Raw genomic sequence first — 27,936 nt, 5'->3', positions numbered from 1 at the left:
TCTTAGCGCACAATAACGCAAAAATTTAATGAATATAGAAAAAATTCCAAATTGCATCAAATAATGAAATAATATAAAAGAGAGGCTCTAATATACAGATAGAAAACACTTTCTGGATCAATATTGCACATGTAATAATGTAATTCTAGACCTCAGATCAAAAAGAGAGACATTTAAAGGCTATGTACACCTTCTGACGCAATTTTTGTTTATGATTGCATTTTACTCATTTTGGGCTAAAAATCATTTTTGCATGACTGGTACTTTCACTTTCACTTTGTGCTGGTCATCTAATAAACCTTATCTCTAAACTACTAAGAGGTCATAAACACTTATTTAAGCCACATCATTATCAGTAAGATAAGAACTGAGCTATAATGAGTGTTTGTAATGTCAGAGAGCAGAGATAAGGAGTCCATCAGCTCTCTAACTGACGGAAAATAAAGAAAATCCAAGGGATGCTCTTAGAGCATTTCAGCTCTGTACAGAAAAAAGGGCCCGATATTTTTAATAAAGACCAATTGGAAAAAATTAGGGCACGTACTTCCTGCTCCAGAGAAAAAACTATAGGACCTGCAATGACGTCACGAGGGGGCTGGGCTTAATAGTGTACAGTAGAAGGGGTGGTGAAGGACCTGTGATGACGTCACTGTCATGTGACCAGTGCAGAAGAGGAGGGCATTCTGCAATGAGGACCAGAAATTGTGGTGACAAAGAATTCTACAAAATGCACTGTCAACAAATGGCGCCCGATAGAAAACTGCTATGGTGATCAACTGATGAACAGTTGCAGTCAGCTGCCTATTTTCCCTGCAGCGGCCACTACAGGGCAAATTTAGTATTACATGCGGATATTCAAATGAATGACTGTTGACTGTATAAGTACTGTAATACATGGCTGGCCTGAGTATACCATAGTGAGAGCTGGTTACTGGCTCTCCCCTGTGGCTCAAATTGGGGGCCCTGAGGAGAGGACCCCCACTGTGATGTCCGCTCCGCATTCCTACGTGACCCACTCCCTGCTGATTGTTTAGTATGTGTAACCATTACTAATATGAGAGAAGTGCAGGGAGTGGAGCTGTCAGTCCCCCAGAAGGAAAAAATTACAGGGATATCCCAGCCCCCACTTCAGCTCCAATCCCGACCCCCTCCATCTGTTTCTTGTTACTCATTTCAGTTCTCGTCCTGTACCGAGCCCTCATCATGGGGGGAACCAAAACCAGTCCTCAGGAGGCTCTACTGAAGTCATGTTCTTTGTCTTACAGATCTTGAAACCTTCATGCATCAGTGCGAATTAGTGACTGAATTCATGAGGAGTGGACATCAGGTTCATGTACAAGACACCCGTCTGAATACTCTATCTATCTATTATCTATCTATCTATCTATTATCTATCTATCTATCTATCTATCTATCTATCTATCTATCTATCTATCTATCTATTATCTATCTATCTATCTATCTATCTATCTATCTATCTATCTATCTATCTATTATCTATCTATCTGTCTATCTATTATCTATCTATCTATCTATCTCATATCTATCTGTCTGTCTGTCTATCTATCTATCTCATATCTATCTATCCATCTGTCCCATATCTATCTATCGATTTATCTATCTATATGTTTATCTATCTATCTATTTAATATCTATCTATCTATCTATATGTTTGTCTATCTATCTATCTATCTATCTATCTATCTATCTATCTATCTATCTATCTATCTATCTATCCACCCATCCATTCCTTCATACAGGCACTAGTCACCCACACACATCCCCTCTATCTATGCCCCTAATTATATGGTGATGTGCTGCCGTCCTGCGGTCATTATGCAGTTAAAAGGGTCTTCCAAGACCCTCTGAACTGTAGCTAAAGACAGGGAGCCTTATAAAATATCAAAACAAGCCATGTTCCGTGTGCGATTCCCCGCCGGTCCAGTAGTGTTGCTCTGACTTCCACCATGACCCCCTTCAGCCAGTTGGGGGTAGTGTGGTCCATCCCGATTGTAGAGAGACTGCAGCAGTGACGTCCCTAACGCCAGTGTAGTATATATAATGGCTAGACGGCCCACGTTCTATACACACATATATATGTCCCCGGGTTATGTGATGTTACTTCACTCCATTGTTACTTCACTATTTATTTTTCTGCTCTGTACTTTTCGATTGCTGGATATCTTAATCTATTCGCCGTCAGACTCTTAATTAAAAGCAGATTTTCCAGTGAGACAATGGAGCAGACTGCGCAGCGCTCTGAAGAAGTTCTCCAGATCAGGGTTCCCCAACTCCAGTCCTCAGGGCCCACTTGCCGGTCAGGATTTAGAAGTATCCCACAGAATGAATACCTGTGGTAAATCCTGATGGATGGACACTAATTATATCAGCTGCCCAATACTAAGGAAATCCTAAAAACATGACTGGTAGGTGGGCCCTGAGGACTGGAGTCGGCCCAGTATAATATTATGGTCTCTCAGAGACGGGTCTGAATGGGGAGTGTGGCTTCACATAAAGGGTTAACCTCTTACCTTGCTGCTTCGTCACTAGCATCCTCCATGTTGTAGACAGGACCAGTCCAGGAGGGGCACTTCCAATAACAGGGTTTCTTTGGGTTAGCGAGGTCACTTTTCCGGGATGTGTGGAGGGTCTTTCTGCTTCCTGAGCTTTATCAGGATCTAGGGGGGAACAGAAAGGTTTTGGTGGGTAAGTTATATATGTGTGAAAGGGCATCTGTCAGAAGATCTGTACCTATGAACTGGCTGACCTGTTACATGTGCGCTTGGCAGCTGAAGGCTTCTGTGTGGGTCCCATGTTCATATGTGCCCGCATTGCTGCGAAAAATGATGTTTTAATATATGCAAATGAGCCGCTAGGGGCAACGGGGGCGTTACCATTACACCTGTAGTAAATAGCACAATATTTGTTCCCCAATGTGTTTTCTAATAGATGCTGTCACTTAAAGGTGTCGTCTGGTTTCGAAAACCCATTTTGAAATGCCCGCTCAGAGGAGGAGAGGCTAGAAAGAGCATCTCCTAATCTGGAGGACTTGGCACATCCATATTACATGAACAGCCCATTGAATTTATTTGAAATTGTGTAATACTGTCTTTCCCCTGTGGTGGTGCTGCAGGGAAATCAAACACTTGCTGTTTATTCTCTACCAGATTACAGATGATCTCTAGTGGTTCAAGTTTTAGGACACGCTGTGTCAAACTTACCCTTAGGGGTTGGTAATAAGGAAATAATGCAGCATGCAATAAATGGTGCCACCATGATTCATGGGACACAAATATTCTATGAGTAATCCAGAAGACAATGAAGTATTGTCTTAAGACGGATCACTTGTAATTATTTCACTTATGGGAGCATAATGATAATTTTTCAGTTATGTACTCACTTTTCCCAAGAACTTGCATTCCTGGTGTTGGTGTTTCATGAGATTGGGAAGATGTCAACATCACATCTTGTAGGTTGGTCTTTCGAGAAGAGACCTGACCTTCCCCAATGGTTAATATCCTCTCAGTTTCCGTTCTCGCTTTTGCCTCCATTGTTATGTGATCTCCGATATCCATAGTTGCCTGGAAAAGGTCACTTTCCATAATATGAGGCAGTAACGTGGACAGTGGTGTTGAAGGTTGAGGTTGGTGAGAAGGGTCTGTAGAAGGTTCTACATCAATTACTTGTACAACTGCATCGACTGTTTCCTTGGACTGTGCATAAGGAGACAGATATTGACCTTCTGTATCGTTCCCTGGGTTGAAGGCCTCCTCAAAGATTGTGTTTCCATCCTTCTGATAATGTGCACCATCTTCATGAGGAAACTCAATGTCAGCGGATATAACTTCATTACTTTCCGGTATGGTGTCTTGCAGAGTTGAGTATCCATCTGTGGTCCGTAACGCGGCTCGATATCTCTCTGTAGGCAGCGCCCCATGGACCTGAATTGTATTATCATCAAGAAAGTTGTCTTCTATAGTGACTTTTGGACCTTGTGGAGTTCCAGGGCCTTCATGAGATTCTAGGCTATTTTGTAGCAGTTCTTTGGTCACCTGTTTATCTCCGCTCTCTATTTGAAGTTTTTGTATTGGAGTAAAAGGCCCATCATTTCCCACATGTGAATTCGATATGGCTGTAGATGTCAGAGTTATAGTGGAAAGAGTCGGACGGACGGTGGTTAATGTTTTGATGTCGTACTCTGTTTCCACATCATTCTTGAGTTGCAAGCCATCTTCTACGATTTCAGAAAAAGGCCTCACGTGGCTCATGTCTTCCTCATGCAGAACTTTGTTTCCACTCTTATTTTCTATATTATCTGCTGAGATTCTGGAGATAGTTGGATGGAGTTTGAAATGTGTTTGCCCAAGTTCTTCTGACGATGTCACAACAGTTTGCAAGTCATCTGCTTTTTTAGATGTAAATTCATTTGAGATCTTCTTGGCGTTTTCTGGTTTATTCTCCTCTGCGGCTGTTGCAATCAACGATCCAGGAGGTTTAGTGAGAATAATTTCTTCACGATTTGTCGGAGTCCAGGTGCGGATGTTAGAGGTCTCAACCTTTGGTGCTTCTAAGGCCCATTTTGATGTTTCCTCAGAGAAATTCCTCATTGAATTGTCCTTAGTAAGTTCATAGCTAGGTTGCTCTTTAGTAACCTCTACGCTAAATATGGAAGTTGAAGGCTCGATGACTGCCAAGTTGGCCAAACATATCAACACGGTGAGCTGTGCACAACCTGCCATCTTTATGTTCCAGGCTGGGTAGTTTTTATCTCATTTGTCTACTGTCCAACCATGGCTGGTTCCACGTATGCTGATACACCCAGGAGACCTGTCACACAAAAGAAATGCAAAGGTTACTATTTATAGCAGAGCTAACATCAACACGAAGCAGAGAGAAAAGCTCTTGAATGTTCATGTAAGTGTGCCAGATGGCGCTTCCGCCCTTTGCAAATGAATACTTCATTGTTATTGTGTATGTTAGTGCTTTCCAGCTGTGGTGAAACTACAACTCCCAGCATGCCCTGTCAGAAGAACCCTGGAGAACCATTGGTTACAGACCAATGATGCATAACAGAACCTGTAGACCTTTGATTCATACCATCTCATGCACTGGCAAGCCAATGGCAGTTAGGTGATGGGACCTGGTATAGCTTTTACACTTGGACCCAGGTAGTACCAATAAAGTCAATTATTACTACCCATACCAAAATTGCATTGACCTTTTTCTACAGCATGCATCCTCCTCAAGATTCCTCCAAAAAGCTTCCCGTCTCAAGATACTGACGGTGGTGGCTGTCGCCAACCAGACCTGGAGATGACTGCAGCTACTTTGCTTTTGCCTAAGTTCTTCACTCTGCGTTGTGTCTGAATTAGCACAACTATCCTAGGGGAGCATTCCCTTAATTTATTTCTCCTGCACGATGGGCACGCCCCTGTGTTCTTCCTCTCTCTTGAGATGAGACATAACGAGACTCAGAGCATCTATGCAGGTGCCACTTCAGTGGTCCCCTTTATACATGCTCCATTGATAAAATAGGTCTCCTGAAGAAGCTCTGTGTCAGAAGTACAAGATACAGAAATATATGGGTAGTGCTTAAGGGTTCCAGACTGTGCAGGGTGTGGAGATTCAGTGGGTTCCCCAATTAATGGACCATCTTACAGTGATGTTGGAGCATTCTCTGTATGGGAAAAAACTGGAACAAACACACAACTTTCTCATATTACAAAAAAAAAGAAAAAATTAGAATCAAAGGGTTAACTTTAGAGAGCCCCCATTAATGACCTTAATATTTTAGAGAGAGCACAGATCGTCATCCATGCATTACACTGCAGCTCCTTGATTTTACTGAGAAATGTGTAATACTTTGTTTCCCCTGCGGAGGCGCTGCAGAGATATTGAGTGCCTGCTGTCAGTCCCCCCACAGATTACAGCTGATTGCTGGGGGTCTCACTAGCAGGATCCCTGTGATCTGTTTATCGTTGGAGGAGACTTCTAACAGAAAGGGATTTTCCGAAGCGCACTTCAGAACCCAGTCCAATAACAGGAGAGATTCCAGCAGCACAGACGCCAGGTGTTAGAACCTTTCACACCGAGTCTGAATATTTATCCTGGGATGAGAAAATTCTCAGCAGATAATATTTCTGACAACCTGGAGACGTAACCTCGTATTAATCTGAGGCCCCTTTGAAATCCTCCGACATTTCCTCTCTTTAAGCTGTGTTTTGGTTAAGACCTTTCCTATTTCTGGGAATTGTGCTGCTAGAAAAACATACGTTCTGGAGGAAAAAATATTCCACAGCCCAGGAAAAACCTGAAACCAAGTCACTGCGACCTGCCAAACCTAAATGATATCGTACCAGTGTGGACTGCTTCTATCTATCTATCTATCTATCTATCTATCTATCTATCTATCTATCTATCTATCTATCATCTATCTATCTATCTATCTCATATCTATCTATCTATCTATTATCTATCTATCTATTATCTATCTATCTATCTATTATCTATCTATCTATTATCTATCTATTATCTATCTATCTATTATCTATCTATCTATTATCTATCTATCTATCTATTATCTATCTATCTATCTATCTATCTATCTATCTATCTATTATCTATCTATTATCTATCTATCTATCTATCTATCTATCTATTATCTATCTATCTATCTATCTATCTATCATCTATCTATCTATGCACTTCCGTAAGTAAAATCAATGTAGATTTATTCACCAACGCAACGTTTCGGTCCACACACTGTATCACTGCTTGAGAAAGGTTCCAGTGTGTGGACCAAAACGTTGCGTTGGTGAATAAATCTACATTGATTTTACTTACGGAAGTGCCGTGGACAATTTTAAATTTATAATTTTTTGGGGATTGGATCGCTCCAACGACCGCTGGCACCCGCTTTCAACCAGGGCTCTCACAAGCGGTCCAAAACGGATCAGTTTTGCCCTAATGCATTCTGAATGGAAAAGGATCCGCTCAGAATGCATCAGTTTGCCTCCGATCTGTCTCCATTCCGCTCTGGAGGCCGCCTGCAGCGTTTTGCTGTCCACTTGACGAAACTGACACAATCTGGAACAATAGAAAACGGATCCGTCTCCCACTGACTTTCAATGGAGTTCATTGCGGATCCGTCTTGGCTATGTTACAGATAATACACATGGATCCGTTCATGACGGATGCACGCGGTTGTATTATTGTAACGGATCAGTTTTTGCAGATCCATGACGGATCCGCCCAAAATGCGAGTGTGAAAGTAGCCTTATCTTCAACATTATTAAATTTCTCATTTTTACCCCAAACTTCCCCCCCCCCCCTCCCTCCCCCTTCCTTGCGATGCGTCTCCTATCCCCTCTATCCTTAGGACAGAGCAGGGATAACGGTGGGGTGAAAGCGAAAAGACTGAAGGCCTCTTTCACACGGGTGTTGCGGGAAAATGTGCGGGTGCGTTGCGGGAACATGCACGATTTTTCAGCGCGAGTGCAAAACATTGTAATGCGTTTTGCACTCGCGTGAGAAAATTCGGCATGTTTGGTACCCAAACCCGAACTTCTTCACAGAAGTTCGGGCTTGGGATCGGTGTTCTGTAGATTGTATTATTTCCCCTCATAACATGGTTATAAGGGAAAATAATACCATTCTGAATACAGAATGCATAGTACAATAGGGCTGGAGGGGTTAAAAAAAATAAAAAAATAATTTAACTTACCTTAATCCACTTGATCGCGCAGCCGGCATCTCTTCAGTCTTCTCTCTTTGCTGATTGCAGGAACAGGACCTGTGGTGACGTCACTCCGGTCATCACATGATCCATCACCATGGTAAAAGATCATGTGACGGACCATGTAATGACCGGAGTGACGTCACCACAGGTCCTGTTCCTGCAATCAGCAAAGAGAGAAGACTGAAGAGATGCCGGCTGCGCGATCAAGTGGATTAAGGTAAGTTAAATTATTTTTTATATTTTTTTAACCCCTCCAGCGCCATTGTACTATGCATTCTGTATTCAGAATGCTATTATTTTCCTTTATAACCGTGTTATAAGGGAAAATAATAATGATCGGGTCTCCATCCCGATCGTCTCCTAGCAACCGTGCGTGAAAATCGCACCGCATCCGCACTTGCTTGCGGATGCCTGCGATTTTCACGCAGACCCATTCACTTCTATGGGGCCTGCGTTGCATGAAAAACGCACAAAATAGAGCATGCTGCGATTTTCACGCAACTCACAAGTGATGCGTGAAAATCACCGTTCATGTGCACATCCCCATAGAAATGAATGGGTCCGGATTCAGTGCGGGTGCAATGCGTTCACCTCACGCATTGCACCTGCGCGGAAATCTCGCCCGTGTGAAAGAGGCCTTAGGCTACTTTCACACTAGCGGCAGAATGGATCTGACAGGCTGTTTACCTTGTCGGATCCGTCCTGCCGCTATTTCGCCGTGGCGCCGGACCGTCGCTCCGTCCCTATTGACTATAATAGGGATGGGGCGGAGCTCCGGCGCAGCACGGCAGTGCACGGCGAAAGGCCGCCGGACTAAAAGTACTGCATGTCCGACTTTATAGTCAATGGGGACGGAGCGGCGGTCCGGCGGCACGGTGAAATAGCGTCAGGACGGATCCGACAGGGTGAACAGCCTGTGGGATCCGTCCTGCCGCTAGTGTGAAAGTACCTTTAACCATATACACACACTAGGAGCATTTTGTGAAAACCAACCTCGCGTGATTAAAAGTCTTGCCAGAAAAAGTATTTTAATCAGAAGAGTCCTTTTATACTTATCACAATTAATTTGGGAAAATCACCCAGAATCCAACATTCCACCGTAAATGGAATAACTATTTTCAATTTTGGGGTAATAAGTTTGTCTATTGCCTCCCAATATTCTGTTAGTTGTATAAAAGACCAAAACATGTGCAAAAAATCAGCCCCAAGTGAGTCACATCGTGGACAATTAGACGCACCTCTCAACCCTGGTGTGACATATAATCTATGTGTGATATTGAATTGAACCGAAACATGATTATAATCGTGTGACACTGCTCTTAAGTTAGTCATTATTTCCCCCCAGTCATCTGGCTGGATCCTTAAAAGTACAGATTCCCAAACCATTTGTCCGAGGGGGGGGAACGTAAACCATTAAACAGTGCATCAAGAAACAATTTTATAAAGTTGAGAAATTTTAAACTTCTGCCCCAAATTTCCCATCAAATCATTCAAAGGTGTAGAAGTGTCTATCTGCAACAAAAATGTCCCCTTTACACTACAAAGTGGCGAACGTATCTGTAAATATCTAAACCGCGATAGGTTAATTATATGCTCTCTTTGTGTCAACTCCAAAAAAAGAAGTATACCTCCATTACTCACCACTTGTGCAACATACAGAATATCGTTTTTTTGCCAGTACTTATCTTCAGCTAGATCATCCAGCTCCTGTAAATAATCATTATACCAAAGGGGCGTACAATGGAGAGATCCCCTTATTCCCAACCAATCTCGAATAGTGCTCCACGTCTTAGTAAATAACTTTCTAGATTCCTTATAATCCAGTTGAACTCTGGATAATAACCCGGACTCTAATAATGTAAACATATTATCATATGTAGATCTACTCAACAGAGTGGACTTTCCTCCCAGTGATTATAAAGCCACGAAGGTTCAACCCTCCCCGCTCCATCGGCTTATAAAGATATTCCAGTCTGAGCCTCACCCGCTTTCTTCCCCACACCAGATCATTAATAATTCTCTCAATTAACTTAAAGAGTTTATCCTCAACCCACAATGGAGAATTCCTTAGGATATAGAGGAGTTGGGGTAATAATATCACCATCTTAACCAGGGACATTCTGTCAGCTCTAGATAAAGGAAGTCGAAGCCATACCGTCACTTTAGACCTCAACTTTACTATCAACGGAATCAGATTTAGATGCAAAAAATCTTCAACTTTAGGGGACATAATCATGCCCAAATATTCAAATGAATCAGAAATCCTAAGTAAACTCAAGGGCCCTTCAATAGGTTATTCAGGTCTCTCCACAGGCATAAGCGTTGTCTTTGACCAGTTAATATCAAAGCCGGAGACTGCACCAAAGGCGTCATTCACTATTTGAATAAGTTCGGGAAGTGAGGTATTAGTATGATTTATAAAAAAACAACACATCATCCGCGTGAGATGCCCAAACCCCTCAATCCCAGAATCCTGCCTAATTCTAGCAGCGAGGGGCTCAATATAAATATCAAATAATAATGGAGAGAGTGGACAACCCTGACGGGTACCTCTACTCAAAGAGAAGCTCTCCGTCAACCTCCCATTGATATTCAATCTTGCAATAGGGGACTTATACAATAGCTTAATCCTATCTATAAATCTATTACCAAATGCCATCTTTCCCAAAACCTTCCAAAGGAATCCCCACTCCACCCTCTCAAACGCCTTAGAGGCGTCTAAGGACAGAGGACTGTATGTTCGCAAACAGACGATGCAAATTATAATGAGTACCCTTATTAGGAATAAACCCGTTTTGATCTGGGTGTATAATTGATGTAATTACCTTGTAGCCAGAATTCTTGAGAGAAGCTTCATATCTGTATTCAATAAAGAAATCAGCCTATAAGCCTATATATCTAGGGGGTCCTTCCCCTTTTTCAATGTTAGTATTATTACAGCCTCTGTCATTGACTCTGGAAGGCTATCCTCCTCAAATGATCCTAAAGCCTCTTTCACACTTGCGTTGTCCGGATCCGGCGTGTACTCCACTTGCCGGAATTACACTCCGGATCCGGAAAAACGCAAGTGTACTGAAAGCATTTGAAGACGGAACCGTCTTCCAAATGCTTTCAGTGTTACTATGGCACCCAGGACGCTATTAAAGTCCTGGTTGCCATAGTAGGAGCGGGGAGCGGGGGAGCGGTATACTTACAGTCCGTGCGGCTCCCGGGGCGCTCCAGAATGACGTCAGAGCGCCCCATGCGCATGGATGACGTGATCCATGCGATCACGTGATCCATGCGCTTGGGGCGCCCTGACGTCACTCTGGAGCGCCCGGGGAGCCGCACGGACGGTAAGTACACTGCTCCCCCGCTCCCCGCTACACTTACCATGGCTGTCAGGACTTTAGCGTCCCGGCAGCCATGGTAACCACTCTGAAAAAGCTAAATGTCGGCTCCGGCAATGCGCCGAAACGACGTTTAGCTTAAGGCCGGATCCGGATCAATGCCTTCCAATGGGCATTAATTCCGGATCCGGCCTTGCGGCAAGTGTTCCGGATTTTTGGCCGGAGCAAAAAGCGCAGCATGCTGCGGTATTTTCTCCGGCCAAAAAACGTTCCGTACCGGAACTGAAGACATCCTGATGCATCCTGAACGGATTACTCTCCATTCAGAATGCATTAGGATAATCCTGATCAGGATTCTTCCGGCATAGAGCCCCGACGACGGAACTCTATGCCGGAAGACAATAACGCAGGTGTGAAAGAGCCCTAAAACAACCCTCAATAAACGAGGGAGGATAATCTTCCCATATTTATGATAAAATTCATAGGGGAGTCCATCTTAGCCGGGGGAAGAATTCCCCGAACATGCCCTCAGTGCAGCCCCTAGCTCCTCTAGAGAGAGATCAGAATCCAGAAACTCCCTCTGAGTATCGGTAAGAACTGGAAGAGAAATAGAGTCCGAGTATGAATTCATCTCTTCATCTGATATAACCTTATCTGAGTTATAGAATTCAGCAAAATGCTTCAAAAAGGTTCCCCTAATACCCTCTTGTTCTTCCATAATTATACCCTCAGACCGAATACTAACTATCTCAGTTTTTTTGTTCTTGATTAGAGATCACCCTCGCCAAGAGTTTCCCGGGTCTACCCGCTTCAGAGAAATATTTTTGTCCCTTTAAAAAGAGCGTCTGCTGGGCCTTTTCCACGAGACAGTCGGCTCACGCCTGACTTCTGCCTAGTTTCCCTATTTCCTGATGTTTTATTCCTGGTGAACTTATTGATAGCAGCTAACGCCGCGTCTCTTACCTCCCCCTCTTTCTTGCCGTATCCCTATCTTATATTTGAAATATTACTAACAAAAATTCCCCTCATAAAGACCGTAAATGCGTCCCATACTAGTTGGACTCCAGCTGTCTTCTCATTACTATCCCAAAAATGCTCCATCTCCTGCTTGACCAATTCATGAGTATCCCTATCCATTATAAGAATCCAGTGGGGGTTCAGTCTAAATAGAGGTCTGACTTTATAGTCGTTGCCCCCCTATTTCAAGAGATAGGCGCACATGGTCCGACAGCAACCTGGCCTCGTATTTCATCGATTGAATAAAGCTGAGATGGTTTTTATTTATCAAGGCCAGGTCTATCCTAGACATGGAGTTTCCACATTTAGGGTTCATTCACACGTCCGTAGTGTATTGCGGATCCGCAATACACCCGGCCGGCACAACCATAGAACTGCCTATTCTTGTCCGCAATTGCGGACAAGAATAGAACATATTCTATTTTTTTCGGGAGCCACGGACCGGAAGATCGGGGCCGCGCTCCAGAAATGCGGATGCGGACAGCACACTGTGTGCTGTTCACATCTCTTCCGGCCCCATAGACAATGAATAGGTGCGGATTCCCTCTGCAACGTTGCGTAACGAATCCGGACCCATTCTACAGACGTGTGACTGGACCCTTACTTATACAGGAATAAGCTCTTTTCCCTTTTCCCATACATCCACATAACCTGCTTCCAGACAAAAACGTGCCCGAGGGGACCCTTGGGCTGAAGTATAAGTATCTCCCCCCAAAGAAATCCTATGTATTTCTGGGTTCATAACACAGTTAGGGCTCGTTCACACGAACGTGTGAAGCCCGTGCCCATGCTGTGGACTGCAAATTGCGGTCCACAATGCACAGGCACCTTCCATGGGGCAGGCGCATGGGGATCGCAGACCCATTCACTTGAATGGGTCCGCGATACCTCCGTTCCACAAAAAGATAGAGCAAGTTCTATCTTTTTGCGGTGCGGAGGCACGGAACGGAACCCCAGAAAGCACTCCGTAGTGCTTCCGTAGTGTTCCGTTCCGTGCTTCCGTTCCGCATCTCCGGATTTGTGGACCCATTGAAATTAATGGGTCCGCATCCATGATGCAGAATGAGAACGGAACGGTGCCCGTGTATAATAGATCCGCAAATGCAGTCCGCAATACGGGAAACGGGACACCAACGGTTGTGTGAACGAGCCCTTAAAGTCCCCAATAACTAGCGAGGGACATTCAGGCCACTGACCGACAGAGGTTAATAAACAATTGAGTACATGTAAGGAAAAGGGGGGCGGGATATAAACAAAGGCCAAAATACTAAATCTTCCCGAGAGTTTCCCATATAAAAAAAAAACAACCGCCCCTGCTTATCGATAGAGGACGCCTCGCAGACAAAATCAATCCCCGTATGAATCCAAACTGTAACCCCTCTGGAGTAACTAGTAAGGGTAGAATGATAAGTCTGCGCAGCCCATCCCCTGGCGAGTCGCGGAACCGACTCTTCAGTAGCATGGGTCTCGACCAAGCAAACGATCGCTGGTAGATGTCTCTGGACCTGGTCAAAAACCGCCTGTCTTTTAGTCTTATCCCCAAGGCCTCGCACATTCCAGCGACAGATTCCCCTAGTATAAATATAATCCAAAATCTCCACCCAGATTGGGGGAATGTTAATACCCAGTTGTCAATAGGTTCATACATTTCCAGCAGGAATAACAGAGGAACAGCACAATGCAAGCTTCAAAGGATACGCCCCAGAATAGGGAATACAAGTATTAACTAAAACAGACTTGTCCGGTGAGCATAGCCATGGTGGTCACACGTGAGTGGCGGTATTGCTGGGATTTTGCTGGAGCTTCTGGCCAATGAAATCTCCTCATAGCTGTATCTATACGGGTCATTTCTGAGAGCTGTTTAGGATTTCGTTCAGCAAGGTGGTTGTCACCCATCTCCCCATAAGACCTTCATGGTATGTAATTGTATATACATCTTTCTTGCTCTACCAGTGAATGTGTCAGTCTTCACTGTCCTTCTAGAATTCTATTCCTGAATAAGATGAAGCGGAGCGATGGCTATCATTAGCAAACAATGCTGCCTCTGCAACATAACACGGTAGACAGATGTGAAATCACAGCGTGCTCGCTCGAACGGCCGTAGGATCTAGAGAGCGGCCTCGCCCCGGACGATACTCGCACTTGACCTTGACACGGTCTTTGTGCTCCTCCCTCGAGATTACCCGCACATTACAGATATTTAGTTAGAGATCTGGAGCGGTAGTCAGTTATCCCGATACATGGCTGCCGCGCACAGCAGATGACCCCCACCAGCCGGCAGCAATATGGATTTCATTGAACTTACGGTTTAGTGGCTCTGCAGCTCCCATACCGCCGGCAGAACTCTGATTTCTGCTGTTACAGAGAGAGAACCCGCCGGAGGAGATAAAAGGGCTCATTGTGGGATATGAGTCCACTGCCTCGTAGCAACCGCGGCAGCCTGTAGGCCTTCCCTGCGCCCACTCCCGAAGTCAATAATCTGACAACTGTCCATAGTTTAACCCCTTCTACCTCCTAAATAGCAGCTCTATTTTTCCCCGTCATCCTTAAAAGGGTAAAAAAATGAAAATCAGACATCATATAGTCCATGACAATCTCTTTCTAACAAAGCCAGAACCAGCCCTGTACCTGACATGGATCCAGAGATCTCCACAATCATTGCTTCAATTGCTCTGCTAGATTTAGTTCAAGCTGGCAACTCAGGGGGCGTGTCCTTTCTGAGGGGGGGGGGTCCTTTCTGCTGCAGTTGGTGGCAGTTGAAGGTTGGCACTGAGCATGTGCGTCCACCTCAGTCAGCAGGACAGAGAATTTTAAGAAAAGAGCAAACAGCAGGTGGCGCTCTACTGATTTTAGTGAATAGCTCAGAGGCTATACTAAATTTTTCATTTAGTGCTGTTGCATTGTATATATTTTTTTTGCCTTTGTGCTTTCAGCCATGGCAACGCGCCCCTGCGCACTGGATGTGCTGACTAACCCCCAATTTTTCTTTAAAATTTTTAATTACATCCAATAAAAAATGTATTCAGATCCAGGTGGCGGTTTGAAAAATGTAAAATATTTTTTGTGGGGCAACCCCTTTAATGGTGCCCGTATAGCAGCACGCAGAGCGCCTATGGCGCTATATGGTGCCACTTGATGGCTCCATACTGCCCCATATTCTCCGTCATATCTGAGTATCATACAGTATGTATGAGGGGGAACATGGCACCATTTTTTCCTTCCCTGTTCCGTATGGGCGCTGTATTACGACTTCATATAACATGGGCCCTAGGACTAGTGGACGGCATTACAGATCCCTTAGGCCCGCCTAGTCTTTTGTCATTTATTATACCGTATATAGTGCTTACAATGTTCGCTGCTGATAATCTGGCCCAGGGGAACTTTCGCAAATTGAGGTTGTGACCAAAGCGCTTTCTGCAGCCTTGATGCTAATTATATGGAGTGAAGCTGTGACGATGAGACGTTAGGAAGATATGACATATTGACAGTGCCAGGAGGGTGCCCCTATGGAAGAGGACCCGTCCCCTATCCTGACTTTCTTTCTCCTTGTAATAACAATTCTGGAGCATCCATTCTTATGACTCTGTGTTTTGCCCATTCCTTTATTATTCCTGCTAGAAGCTATGAATGAATTGCTAGCAGTTTCCATTGAAGTTCCAGATGAGTGTTACCAGTTGGGGGGGGGGGGGGTCCCTGCAAAGTCTGACACTATCTAATCAGTGCTGCCGGTGTCAGACTGTGCATGCACCCGCCCGAGATTGGTAACACCCTCCTGGACCTTTCCTGCAAACTGCTACCAAATAATTCATAAACTTCCAGTAGGAATAATAGAGGAATTGCACAACATAGATTTGTATGAAAGGATGTTAGGAATGCAAGTAGAGACATGTCAGCAGCAAGGACGTTTTGCCATCCAGTGGGAGCGGTCAGTGACTACCAGCCCCAGATGACTAGGCTGCACAGGGCACAGTACAAAACCATAATGAGTGCTATCATTACGTCAGCTTCGCTGCTGGGTAGTATGGTGAATCACATGTGACCCGATACAACAAAGGGTTAATCTGCTGCACAGACACAATCGCTGCTGTTAGGTCATGAGAAAAACGTTGCACCGCTTTCGGTAAAGAGACTCATAGCGGAGCTGATGGACGCCCCTGGGTGGTAGTGGGGTCCATCTCGACTCTTATCTTTCACCCACCATCCTGTGTCATAAAGCCGTGGCAGGGCACTTAGTCAGCTCAGCTACACAAACAGCTTCTGACTCATGCTGCTGCCATTGCTGATCTGCTAACACTGCCATATCGTGCCCATGTGTGCTCCATCACCCTCATGAATCATTGGTACTGCTGGCACTAAGTCTCTGCATTGCGCATATAATAAATGGCTATCGCTATAGCGTTGCACAGCCCCCAGGTTGCTATGATTTCCTAATCTATAGAGCTCCATGTCCCCTGCTGCACTATACACAGCCACAGAGCCACATGAAGAAAAAAAAAATCTGTCTTCCTGCAGCCACCACTAGGGGGAGCTCAGGAGCTTACTGCATACTGTACTATAGTTCAGTGTATCAGGAAGCTGCTGAGCTCCCCCTAGTGGGGAGAGCAAATGTACAGAATGCTCTGCAGAAATACAGTGTAAAGATTTGGAAAGCATTCCCCCGGCGTAAGTTCTGCACAATAACAATGGCGGTAGGGTCGACCAGGACGGACCCTATCACTTCAAGGGCCCCTCCCTGCAGGGCTACCTTTATAATATGTGCACCCTTGTCTGTATGATGTGTTAGTGAAGGATTTTACATAGATTTTACCGTTAAATTCAATACAGTTATTCTGCTACTGAGGCGAGTGGCTGTAAAAGACTGGGTTGTCACCTCGGATCTCGAAACCATGGAAACAAGATTATAGGGGCATTCAGCGGGATATCGAAATATTATGTAATACAAGAACATAACGCTATACACACTGCCTGCATGTCAAGTACTCAGGCCTGGCCTTAGACTCAGGCATCCTCAAACTGCGGCCCTCTAGCTGTTGCAAAACTACAACTCCCAGCATGCCCGAACAGCCTACAGGTATCAGCCTACAGCAGGGCATTGTGGGAGTTGTAGTTTTACAACAGCTGGAGGGCCGCAGTTTGAGGATGCCTGGCGAGGGTGCAGAGGTAGAAGAAGCAAAGGGCCCAAAACCAGTGACTCCCCATACCTACATTGCAGTTGGCAAATTGGAGACTAATATAAACTGTCCCCCTGGGAACGCCCCGAACAGCACAGGGCCGCCAACTTATGGGTGGAGCTTACACAAGCTCTGCCCATTTTCAGCTCAGGACAGCCCGAATTTGCAGGGACTGTCTCTGAAAGTTAGGGACGGTCCCTGGCAATTCGGGACCACTTTTGGTAATTGATCACCGGGTTTCTGACATTCAAAAGTGTACAAAAATATTCCGTACAGTTTTCAAATTTACGCTGCTCTCACCTCTTTTGGAGAAATGCGTTGGGCTTCGCACAAGGGGTGTGACCTCCTACAGCCCAACAGATTTCTTAAAATTTACTCCAGTAATGGATATCAGTTCTGCATCAGCTATTTTATTTTCTTGCCCACGGACTGCCAGAAAATGCAGCAACTATATTAAGAGGCCTGCACCCCTTAATTAATTTGGTGCAGCTTACTTAGGCACATTTTTGGGATTTAGGCTGGCATATGAAAGGACGGCCTTAATTAAATTTCTTCCAAATGTTTCTGGCTGGTGGGTGATAAACCCAGGAATAGCTTATGTGTAGTGCCCTGGAGCAAGGGTACTTTGGACTATGGACATTTGTGGACATATGACCGTATAGCTACTACACGAAGTCATTAATTCACTACTTTAGTGCACTTGGGTTAACTATGTTGCTTACACTGAAGATTTGTTTATGTCTGGAAAAACTGCTTAGTCATTCCCATAGACTTGTATAGAAACTGTATACGATTATGACAGACTGAAATTGCACCACTGTTTCTGTTTAGGCTGTGATTCTCCACTCCACCCTTCCCACTAGAAGGTTCTAGTTTGGTTAGAAACTGCATATAAGGAGAGCAGTCAGAGACCCTAGTTGTCTGCAGATAGGGACCAATGCTTAGTAGGAGAGACTCTGCCAGACTGCATGAGTCACCAGAAGAAGACGCTGAGACGGGGATGTGTTGCTACGGGCCCTGAGTCACCAGCCCTTTGACCAAGGTATCAGCCTTCTGAGAGAGAGTGACAGCTAGCTCAGACCTTTCGTCAGCACGAAACCTCCTTCTGCCAGGGAGGAGACTGGAGAAGCCAGCTCAGTGCACTGCCTGTATAGTTTTGCACTTGAGTTCCTCCAGTAAAGAAGCACACTGGTTTACTGCGGACCCTGACTCTCTGGACTTATTTCACATTAGGGTGCACCATGCCTTACCACCCCCTCCAGAGCGCTGTAACGCCAGGTGACACTTCAAACCCAGCCACGGCACCTGCACAGGGGCCCATGTTCTATACTCCTCTGATACCCTGTGTATTTTAGCACATACAGACTCACGTCTGTACTTCCGAGGGGTTTTCAGTGTAGCGTGCATCAAGTAGGAAACGCCATATGTTGTTTTTACAGACGGGACTGGAATTCTGGATAAAATAACACTGGAATATCTGCCCACCGGGTCTGTTAGGGGCTCTTTAAGGCGAAGGATAACAAAAAATATACCCAAAGTGAAGATATTACCAATACAACTGCTCCACTGAACACAGTAGACCTTGTGCATCAAAACTAAGAAACAGTGGACTGGATGCAGAAAGCAACCAGTCAGGACCAACGGATCCCGGGGATATTTTATCATTAAATCAACATAGTCCTTAGTCATTGATCAGGCACCAATGTAAGGCCGGCCATACAATTATGAAGGCTTGTTCGCCTGAAAACTGCCTCTCCCGATCTCCTCATACATATGCACACTCAACTCGGCCGAGCATGCATGCAATTTCAGTAGGAAGAGGAGAGGAGTCTGTGCCAGCAGCTTATCTCCCTGAGAACAAACGTTTGGGCAGTTTAAATCCAACATGCCTGATCCTTATCACCCTGACTGCCATTAGGGGAATCGTAAGGCCCCTAAGCACGAGAGATGGTTGGCCGGTCCTGTCGAAATCGGTAGGTTCAGCCAACAAATATTGAATGTATATGGCCAGCTTTAGCATTGACCTTCTTCCCTGTCCCTATTCAGAACACATGCATGCTCAGTCTAGTCGATAATACACTTGTATAAGGGTTGGCAGGAGGTAAAGCTAATAAATAGTCAGCGGCTCACCTATTTGGATTAATGGATAAAGTGCTCTATCCAAAGGCGTACTGCCTTATTCAAACGAAAATGTGTTCAGAAACCGGATGGATGGCACTCTAAACATTTGTGAAGCATGAATACAATGTTAATTTAGTAGTAATTAAAAACAAACAATAGTTCCTAAAGGGGAAAAAGAGAGGAAGGGAAGGAATAGTATCGTATATATATATATCATATATGAAAAAAAGGGGGGAGGGGATGAGTTTCACTCTCCATCCATATATAAATCTATATATGCAGATTAAATCACATCAATTTAAATAAATAGTATACAAAGGTAATAAAAATTATAAGAAAGTGATAAAGTAGTGATAAAAAGGTAATAAAAAACTTAATAAAAAAACAGCTGAGAAGGACCGCAGTCAATCAATGTTAGCTTTAAGTATCAATAAATAGATGACATCATAAATGGCTGGAATCCCAAGCAGCTTTTTGAGAATATATGTCACTTGATGGCAGTACGGGTAATAGTAAAAAATATTATCGTAATTAGTGATGGACGAACATCTGCCGGGACGGTTCGCGAACAGCATGTTCGAGGCGGGTCCCATTCATTTTAATGGCAGGCGAACCTGAAAAACCTTTGCAGCCAAGAAATAATTACTAGAAGTGCACAAATAGTCCCACAACATGGACAGTGATATACCAGATGGATTATTCGAATTTGCGATCTCTATAAAAAAAAAAATTCAATGCGAAATATCGGCAATATAATTTTCGCGTACGCGCATGCGCAAATGCACTATAAAGAAAGTATATTGGTATGTAACACCCCGCTTCAATCAGTTTTTTTGGGGGACAACTGGTATATCACACCAGTAGACATTATTTGTTCCAATAACGCTTGTCCCTCTATATACCTGCGGTATCGCAGCAGAACCGCACACAACTGCCGCACAATACAAATGCACTATAATATACTGTCTAACATAGAAAGTATATTATAACGTTGTACCAGGAAGGCAATCCATTAGAATATACATAAAGGTAAAACGTAACCTTTAATAATGTTACTATGAGGGTCCATTCACACGTCCGTAAGTGTTTTGCGGATCCGCAAAACACTGACACCGGCAATGTGCATTCCGCATTTTGCAGACCGCACATCGCCGGCACTATAATAGAAAATGCCTAATCTTGTCTGCAATTGCGGACAAGAATAGGACATGTTCTATTTTTTGGGGGGGAAACTGAAGCACAGATGCGGAAGTGCGGATCCGCAAATGCGGATGTGGATCCGCAAATGCGGATGCGGACAGCACATTCAGGCCCCATTGAAAATGAATGGGTCTGCACCCGTTCCGCAAAATTGCGGAACGGATGCTGACCCATTTTGCGGACGTGTGAATGGAAAAGTTAAGCAAAAAGAAAAGATGTGGTCGGCAATAACAAGTGCTCGGCGGCACCAAATCAGAAACCATATGTCCTATCACAATCCGGGGGGTTCGAGGGCACATTCATGAATCCGGGAGGGAAAGAAAAAAAACATCTATCCCTGGGCTAGATGATGATGTGGTATTGAAGGACAGGGTGGGCAAAGAACTGTCCCTGATATTGCCCTACAGGGGGGTGCTATTCTGGCCCTGATGGCCTAACCACAGACCACCCGTCCTGATAAGAGCACCCCCGTCCGATACCTTACCCTTGCCCTGTAGTGTTGTAGCAGCAGAGGTCCGCGATGTGGGTCCGTGCGGCGATGCTAGTAATGTCATTTCTCCTCAGCATCCCGGCGTCCCACGTGGTGACCTTGCTAGCGCTGTACTCTCCCCCAAATGTACCAGCTCGGCGTTCCACTTGGCATCCCACGTGGTCGGGAGCGGGCTTTTCAATTAAGATATAGACAGAGGAGATCCTGCTGATAAAGGGGGGATGTTGGTTCACCTTGCATGCTGCCCGGATTTTAAAGTTAGTCCGGTATCTTAGACAATACTGCTTATACTTAGCCTATTGTGGCTAAATGGCTATTATTCCCAATGGGAAAATTGTGATTCTTCTACTAGAGCATCTCAGCTCCGTACAGAGAAAATGACTCCATATTTTTAATAAAGACCAATTGAAAAAAAAAAGATTTTTAGCTTATAATGAGTACAATACAATAATAAAAATAAATTGCCCCTAAAGGTGAACATGGCCTTTAACTTGACTCCGATCATAAAAATAAATATCTGGCTGTCTAAACCCCGTATTAGACTAATTCCATATGAAGTGGAGATTCTCTCACAATCTGCTTCATGTGTCCTTGTGTCTGTCTGTACCAGCTGAAATTAAGCTGAGGGGTATCAGGACCTTCAGCCATCATTGATAATCTGTAGAACCTGAAAGCAGGTGTTTCATTTTCCTGCAGCGCCACCACAGGGCGAATTAAGCATTACACCATTCACACTGAAATCAATACTGTCCATAATAACCAGGGATGTGCTGGGTCCTCCAGAGCGGTGGATGGTTTGTTTGTTTTTTATCTCTGGACGACACTTCCTCAATCTTGTCATATTCTCAACTTTCAGACAATTTTTGAGAATTCCAAGGCTGAAAGTTTTACAGATGAGACCGTCCTGTTGGATTAGAAGGCATTCCAAGCTAATCACCTGTGAGTGCACAGAGATTTACAGCCTATCCATCATCCTGGATTTTTCATCCGGTCTCTCTCCCCAGGGATTGTTCTGCTACTTATCTCCTCTGAAATCTGCATGCTCGGGATGAATGGCGCTCTACCGTTCCCATGTGTCACATGTAAAGCGTGACATTCCCGCTGCACGCCTCATTTGCAATGTTTTCATGAATGAACGCAACCCATCTCCAAAACATGTCAAAGGGCAAAATATAAAAGAGGCCAGCCCTGGATATACGACTCGTGGGATACACCTGCATCACAAGTTGTAGTGAGGAAGGCCACTGATGGCCCAGGTACCGGCCCACGAGGTTCAACGCAGAAAACCCAGGGGCTGGTGGGATCAAATAAATCCAAAGTACAATACCTTAGTCTGACACTAGAGGGGCTGTAATAGAGTCTCAGGGGGCAGCTGCCTAGGGCCCAGCTAAAGAGTGTGTCATGGGTGTCATCCCAAATTTATAGAAGAGTCATTTAACTAATAAAGGTTGATACTGGAATGAACTGGTTAATTCTGCCTGATAATGCAACGGCATTTTTGACACATTCAATCATTCAATGCATTCACAATTCTGCAAGCTTCACAGCTGAAATCTTCCAATATGCCCTAAGCTGCCTGCTGTATCAACATCTGGAAAGATCAGGTACTGTACAGTAGTATGATGTAGTAAGAAAATAGCTCCCCCTGCATTGTAGGAGCTCTGCTCAGCTGTTAGGAGAGTGTCTTACAGCAAGCGTGATGACTGTTTCCAATGACAACAGAATTGTTAATTTAGCTCTGAAGTATAATACAGGCTCGGTAATTCAGGATCAGTACAAAATAAATAATGTATGTGCACAGTGAGTCCAGCTCTGGAGTGTAATACAGGATCAGTACTGGATAAGTAATGTAATGTACGTACACAGTGACTCCACTAGCAGAATAGTGAGTGCAGCTCTGGAGTATAATACAGGATGTAACTCAGGATCAGTACAGGATAAGTAATGTATATATACAATGATACCATCAGCAGAACAGTGAGTGCAGCTCTGGAGAATAATACAGGATGTAACTCAGGATCAGTACAGGATAAGTAATGTAATGTATGTACACAGTGACTGCACCAGCAGAATAGTGAGTGCAGCTCTGGAGAATAATACAGGATGTAACTCAGGATAAGTACAGGATAAGTAATGTAATGTATGTACACAGTGACTGCACCAGCAGAATAGTGAGTGCAGCTCTGGAGTATAATACAGGATGTAACTCAGGATCAGTACAGGATAAGTAATGTATGTACACAGTGACTGCACCAGCAGAATAGTGAGTGCAGCTCTGGAGTATAATACAGAATGTAACTCAGGATCAGTACAGGATAAGTAATGTAATGTATGTACACAATGACTGCACCAGCAGAATAGTGAGTGCAGCTCTGGAGTATAATACAGGATGTAACTCAGGATCAGTACAGGATAAGTAATGTAATGTATGTACACAGTGACTGCACCAGCAGAATAGTGAGTGCAGCTCTGGAGTATAATACAGGATGTAACTCAGGATCAGTGCAGGGTAAATAATGAAATGGTAATTTTTCTCCTGCGTGTCTGGCTTAATGAGAAGGTACATGCATAAACTACAGATCTCCTTGCAGCACTGATCTGACACAACATCTTATTTACAGGCTTAGACTGTCACATAGGATTAGGGTGCCAGCAGGGTGCTCAGTGTCAGGTCCCCTTAAACCTGCCTTATCACCCACCTAGCATTTGCTGTAACGACAGCGTGATCTCCTGCTCCTTCGCGTGCTTTCCCTAAATACCAGGCTCCTGTCATCAGATTACGCCGCATTACCCTGCCTGCTTCCCCGCAATAAGACTCATCCTATGCTGAGTGACTGCAGAAAGCAATGCAGCTCCTGGCACTGCATGGGTTAAGATGCAATGTAATTACAATCTTCATTTACTATGGTTACAGGAATTCTGCATTTTGCATGGATCAAATATTCAGTCTCTATGGCGATACATACATTAGATCATATAATTTTTTTTTTTTATAAAAACAGAATATGGCAAAATGCTATAAAATTATTACCCCTTGCAGAGACATGGTAACAGTCAGCAGGTTGCAAAAATGTTATAAATGATTGCCCCTTTGCAGAACATGGTAACAGTCAGCAGGTTGCAATCTTTCTATAGTCACTTACATGATGGCACAGGCAGGGTTTAGGATGCCGCCATCCTCTGTGGTGGGCACATGTCCTGTGCTGCATGGCCTCCCCCCATGCTGCTGATGCTGAGCTCACCTTGGCAATGTCCCCGCAGTTCATTCAGCACATCATCCTACCGCCTGCATACAGCTGCTCAGACCTAGCTAGCAGAGCCCAGCTTCAAAGATCTGCATGCAGTCTTTCCTGACTGCGTAGCAAAGGATCATAGGAGTAGTAGTCACTCTCTATGTCACACGGTGGAGAAGTTTTACTTAAAAAAATGCAGGGATGAATATGAATCAATGCAAAAGTATATAATAAAAAGCAAAAATCTACCTTAAAAATGATTTTTTTTTTTTGACAATTTCACAATGAAGGACGGTGACATTTTGTGTGACAGTTCCAAAGGCTGCTGCGTAGAGAAGATAATGACAGTCACTCTCAGTATTATTGTCACTAGCCTCTTAAAATGAATAAGGGTATGCTGTAATTTTGCAACTGAACACTAGATGTCACTGCAGCAGGAGGTGCTTCACAGGAAACCATCTCGTTTTACAGCCTGTTGTGAACATGAATGTTCTCCTGTTAGCACAGGTAAACCCCATGCAGAATCTGGACAGGATTGTGATGCAGATCGGGACAGTGCTAATGAGGAATTTGTTGTCCATCCTCCAAACAAGGGGCGGACTGGCCGTAGATCCTACAGGAAAATTTCGCAGTGGGCCGAACCCCCCTCACGGCCACTGGCCAGGTACATAACGATCTGATGCTCTCAGCATTATTTAATGGTAGGACCATCAGCTACTGAATTCAACTGTATCGCCGTCCTAAGTATTTTATACTGCATTGCGGTATTTGGTTTACCTGGGGCGGTATTTTGTGCTGCGCTACGTTATTGCAGGCCCCGCCTACTTATGTTGTCCCTGCCTAGATTTGGCTTGTGTTGCCCCGACATCTGTCAATTTGGACTCACCTACGACATGGGGCCACTTGTAGGTTTTCTTCCAGGGCCACTTTAAAGGGGTTATCCCATCACAAAAATAAATCTGAAATCATATACTACATGACAATCTCTTTCTAACAAAGCTAGAACCAGCCCTGGACCTCCCATGGATCCAGAGATCTCCCCATTCACTGCTCTGTTAGATTTATATCAAGCTGGCAGCTCAGGGGGCGTGTCCTTTCTGTTGCAGCTCAGGGGCGTGTCCTTTCTGTTGCAGCTCAGGGGGCATGTCCTTTCTGCTGCCACTCAGGGGGTGTGTCCTTTCTGCTGCAGCTCTCTCCCTATCACAGCTCAGGGGGTGTGTCCTTTTCTGCTGCAGCTCAGGAGGCAGTTGAAGGATGAAACTGAGCATGTGCAGCCATCTCAGTGAGCAGGTCAAAGAAATAAGGAAAAAAAAACAAGCAGCAGGTGGCGCTATACAGATATATTTTACTGAATAACTCAGGGGTTATACTAAATTTTGAATTACATGCAATTACAAAAAAGATTCAGATCCAGGTGCTGGTATGAAAACTGTAAAATATTTTTCATGGGACAACCCTTTTAAGTTCCCAGTCTTCCCCTGCTCCAAGCTCAGACTCCCACGGCTCTGCTGAACTGAACCTAGGTGACAGAGAACCGCAGAGGGTCGGGGTGTTGCTGCTCTTATATGCACACTTAGGAGTGCAGCCATAGGGGGTGCTGAGGCAGCAGCTGCACCCGCGCCCTAAGACCTCTCTGCCACATGTCGTCCTGAGATGATTCATGATGTTTGACCGGACCCTTCAAATTCAGGCTTCACCCTTTTCTTTAAACCCCAGAAAGGAAACCTATCTGTCCTCTGAAAGATTAACTTTCACTTGAAGGATAAATAGACTCCGTCGCCCCAGGCTGTTTATTTTGCTGACATAAGCAGTGGGACATGTGGCCACAGTTTATTTTGTGCAGAAAATTCATGCATTTATGGTCTAAGGTGCACCTCCATTTGTATCCGCACAGCACCCATACTGTACAGAAAATGAGCAGGGTTATCCTTCACTTATTTAAAGGGCTTGTCCATTTTAGACAAACTATTCATTGGAATAGAGACATGTAATGCATAATTTTCTCCTGTGGTGGCGCTGCAGGGAAACTGAACACTTACTATCAAATTTCACTATAGAGTGCAGCTGATTGCTGGGGTTTACAGCAGAGGGACATTTTGTGATCTGATTATTGTCAAGGAAGTAGGCATAGCGTGGGATCAGAGTGGGATCAGAGTGGGATCAGAGTGGGATCAGAGTGGAATCAGATTTCTGTTTAGTGATACCAGTTACAGGGCGGGGCTGTGACAACCTGATGTTCCCAGGACTGGTTGCTACCATTAGTTACTGAGAGAGTAGTGGATGCATGGAATAGCCTTCCTGCAGAAGTGGTAGCTGCAAATACAGTGAAGGAGGTTAAGCATGCATGGGATAGGCATAAGGCCATCCTTCATATAAGATAGGGCCGGGGGCTATCCATAGTATTCAGTATATTGGGCAGACTAGATGGGCCGAATGGTTCTTATCTGCCGACACATTCTATTAGCAGATTGTCAGAAAAGAAATTGCAGAAAGATGAAGTAATCTAAAGCGACCAGTCGGAGCGCAGGTTTAATGCTGCCAGATACCTTGTGGAAATGAACACTGCATTGTAATTGGCTACTGTGGGAGTTTTATTGTGAAATGTCTTATCAACACCACCTGGACACTTCTGGTATTATTGCATTATTATTATTATTTATTATTATTATTTTTATTGTTATTTATTTATTATTATTATTATTATTTATTATTATTTATTATATTTTATTTATTATTTTATTTATTATTTTCTCTTGACTCCATTAACTCATCATAAGTTATCTAAATGTTTGTTTTCTAAACAAGATAGCCCATTAAAGAAGCTTTTCACCTAAACTTAAAGGGGTGTTTACATCACCATAAAATAATAACGATAATAACTTCTGGTATTATTGCATTATTGTTATTATTATTATTATTATCATTATTATTATTTTATGGTCATAGAAACACCCCATTAAGTTTAGGTAAAAATCTTCTTTAAAGTGCTATCTTGTTTAGAAAACCAACATTCAGATAACTTATAATGAGTTAATGGAGTCAAGAGCAAAGAGTTTCGCTCTGGAGGACCCAGCTCATTCCATGCATTTTTGATTCCAATGAGAAATGTGCAATACTTTATTTCTCCTGTGGTGGCGCTGCAGAGGATTTGAATACTTGCAGCCAGTGCCACCTACAATTACAGACGATCACTGTGGATCCAATCAGTGGGACAACCTCTGGATCCACTCTAACAGGCTGAACTGGACAGACGTGTCTGTGTGACCTGTGGCCAGTTTATGGTCAAGGGGCCTTTCCAAGTTTTCTAATCCCTTTAAGGAGACGTGTTGCATAGAGTAATCCTGTAATAAGAAAAGTGAGAAGTCTGATGACCTAGCAATGCTGCTGAGAATATCTGTGGAGAATAGCGGCCTCTGTACAATGCCGCCACCTAATTACGAGTCACACAGACCTGATTCATCAGCACAAATGTAGTAACTAGAACTGGGGCGATACAATAAAGACGATCCGTATAATCACCGTCAGAGATTTATGTGGCCATAAAGTCTATCACAGACTGTGATCACATTGAAAAGCAGCATGAAGAATATGAAGTTAGTTATTATTAGTCTATTATTCTATCTATCTATCTATCTAT

General features: G+C 44.1%; 1 protein-coding gene across 1 annotated transcript in view; it reads right to left on the bottom strand.

Moving 5' to 3' along the window:
• Positions 1 to 27,936, bottom strand: part of PRRT3 (proline rich transmembrane protein 3) — a 59,707-nt gene that overhangs the window by 20,282 nt on the left and 11,489 nt on the right. The window contains exons 2-3 of the mRNA XM_040407468.1: positions 3,401 to 4,827; positions 2,532 to 2,678 (exon numbers count right to left, since the gene is read on the bottom strand). Coding sequence (XP_040263402.1) covers positions 2,532 to 2,678; positions 3,401 to 4,739 — 1,486 coding nt within the window. The 5' untranslated portion in view covers positions 4,740 to 4,827. The remainder of the gene's footprint in view (positions 1 to 2,531; positions 2,679 to 3,400; positions 4,828 to 27,936) is intronic.

The sequence above is a fragment of the Bufo bufo genome, chromosome 9, assembly GCF_905171765.1.
Source record: "Bufo bufo chromosome 9, aBufBuf1.1, whole genome shotgun sequence".
NCBI lineage: Eukaryota > Metazoa > Chordata > Amphibia > Anura > Bufonidae > Bufo > Bufo bufo.
This window is presented reverse-complemented; position numbering and strand designations above follow the sequence as displayed.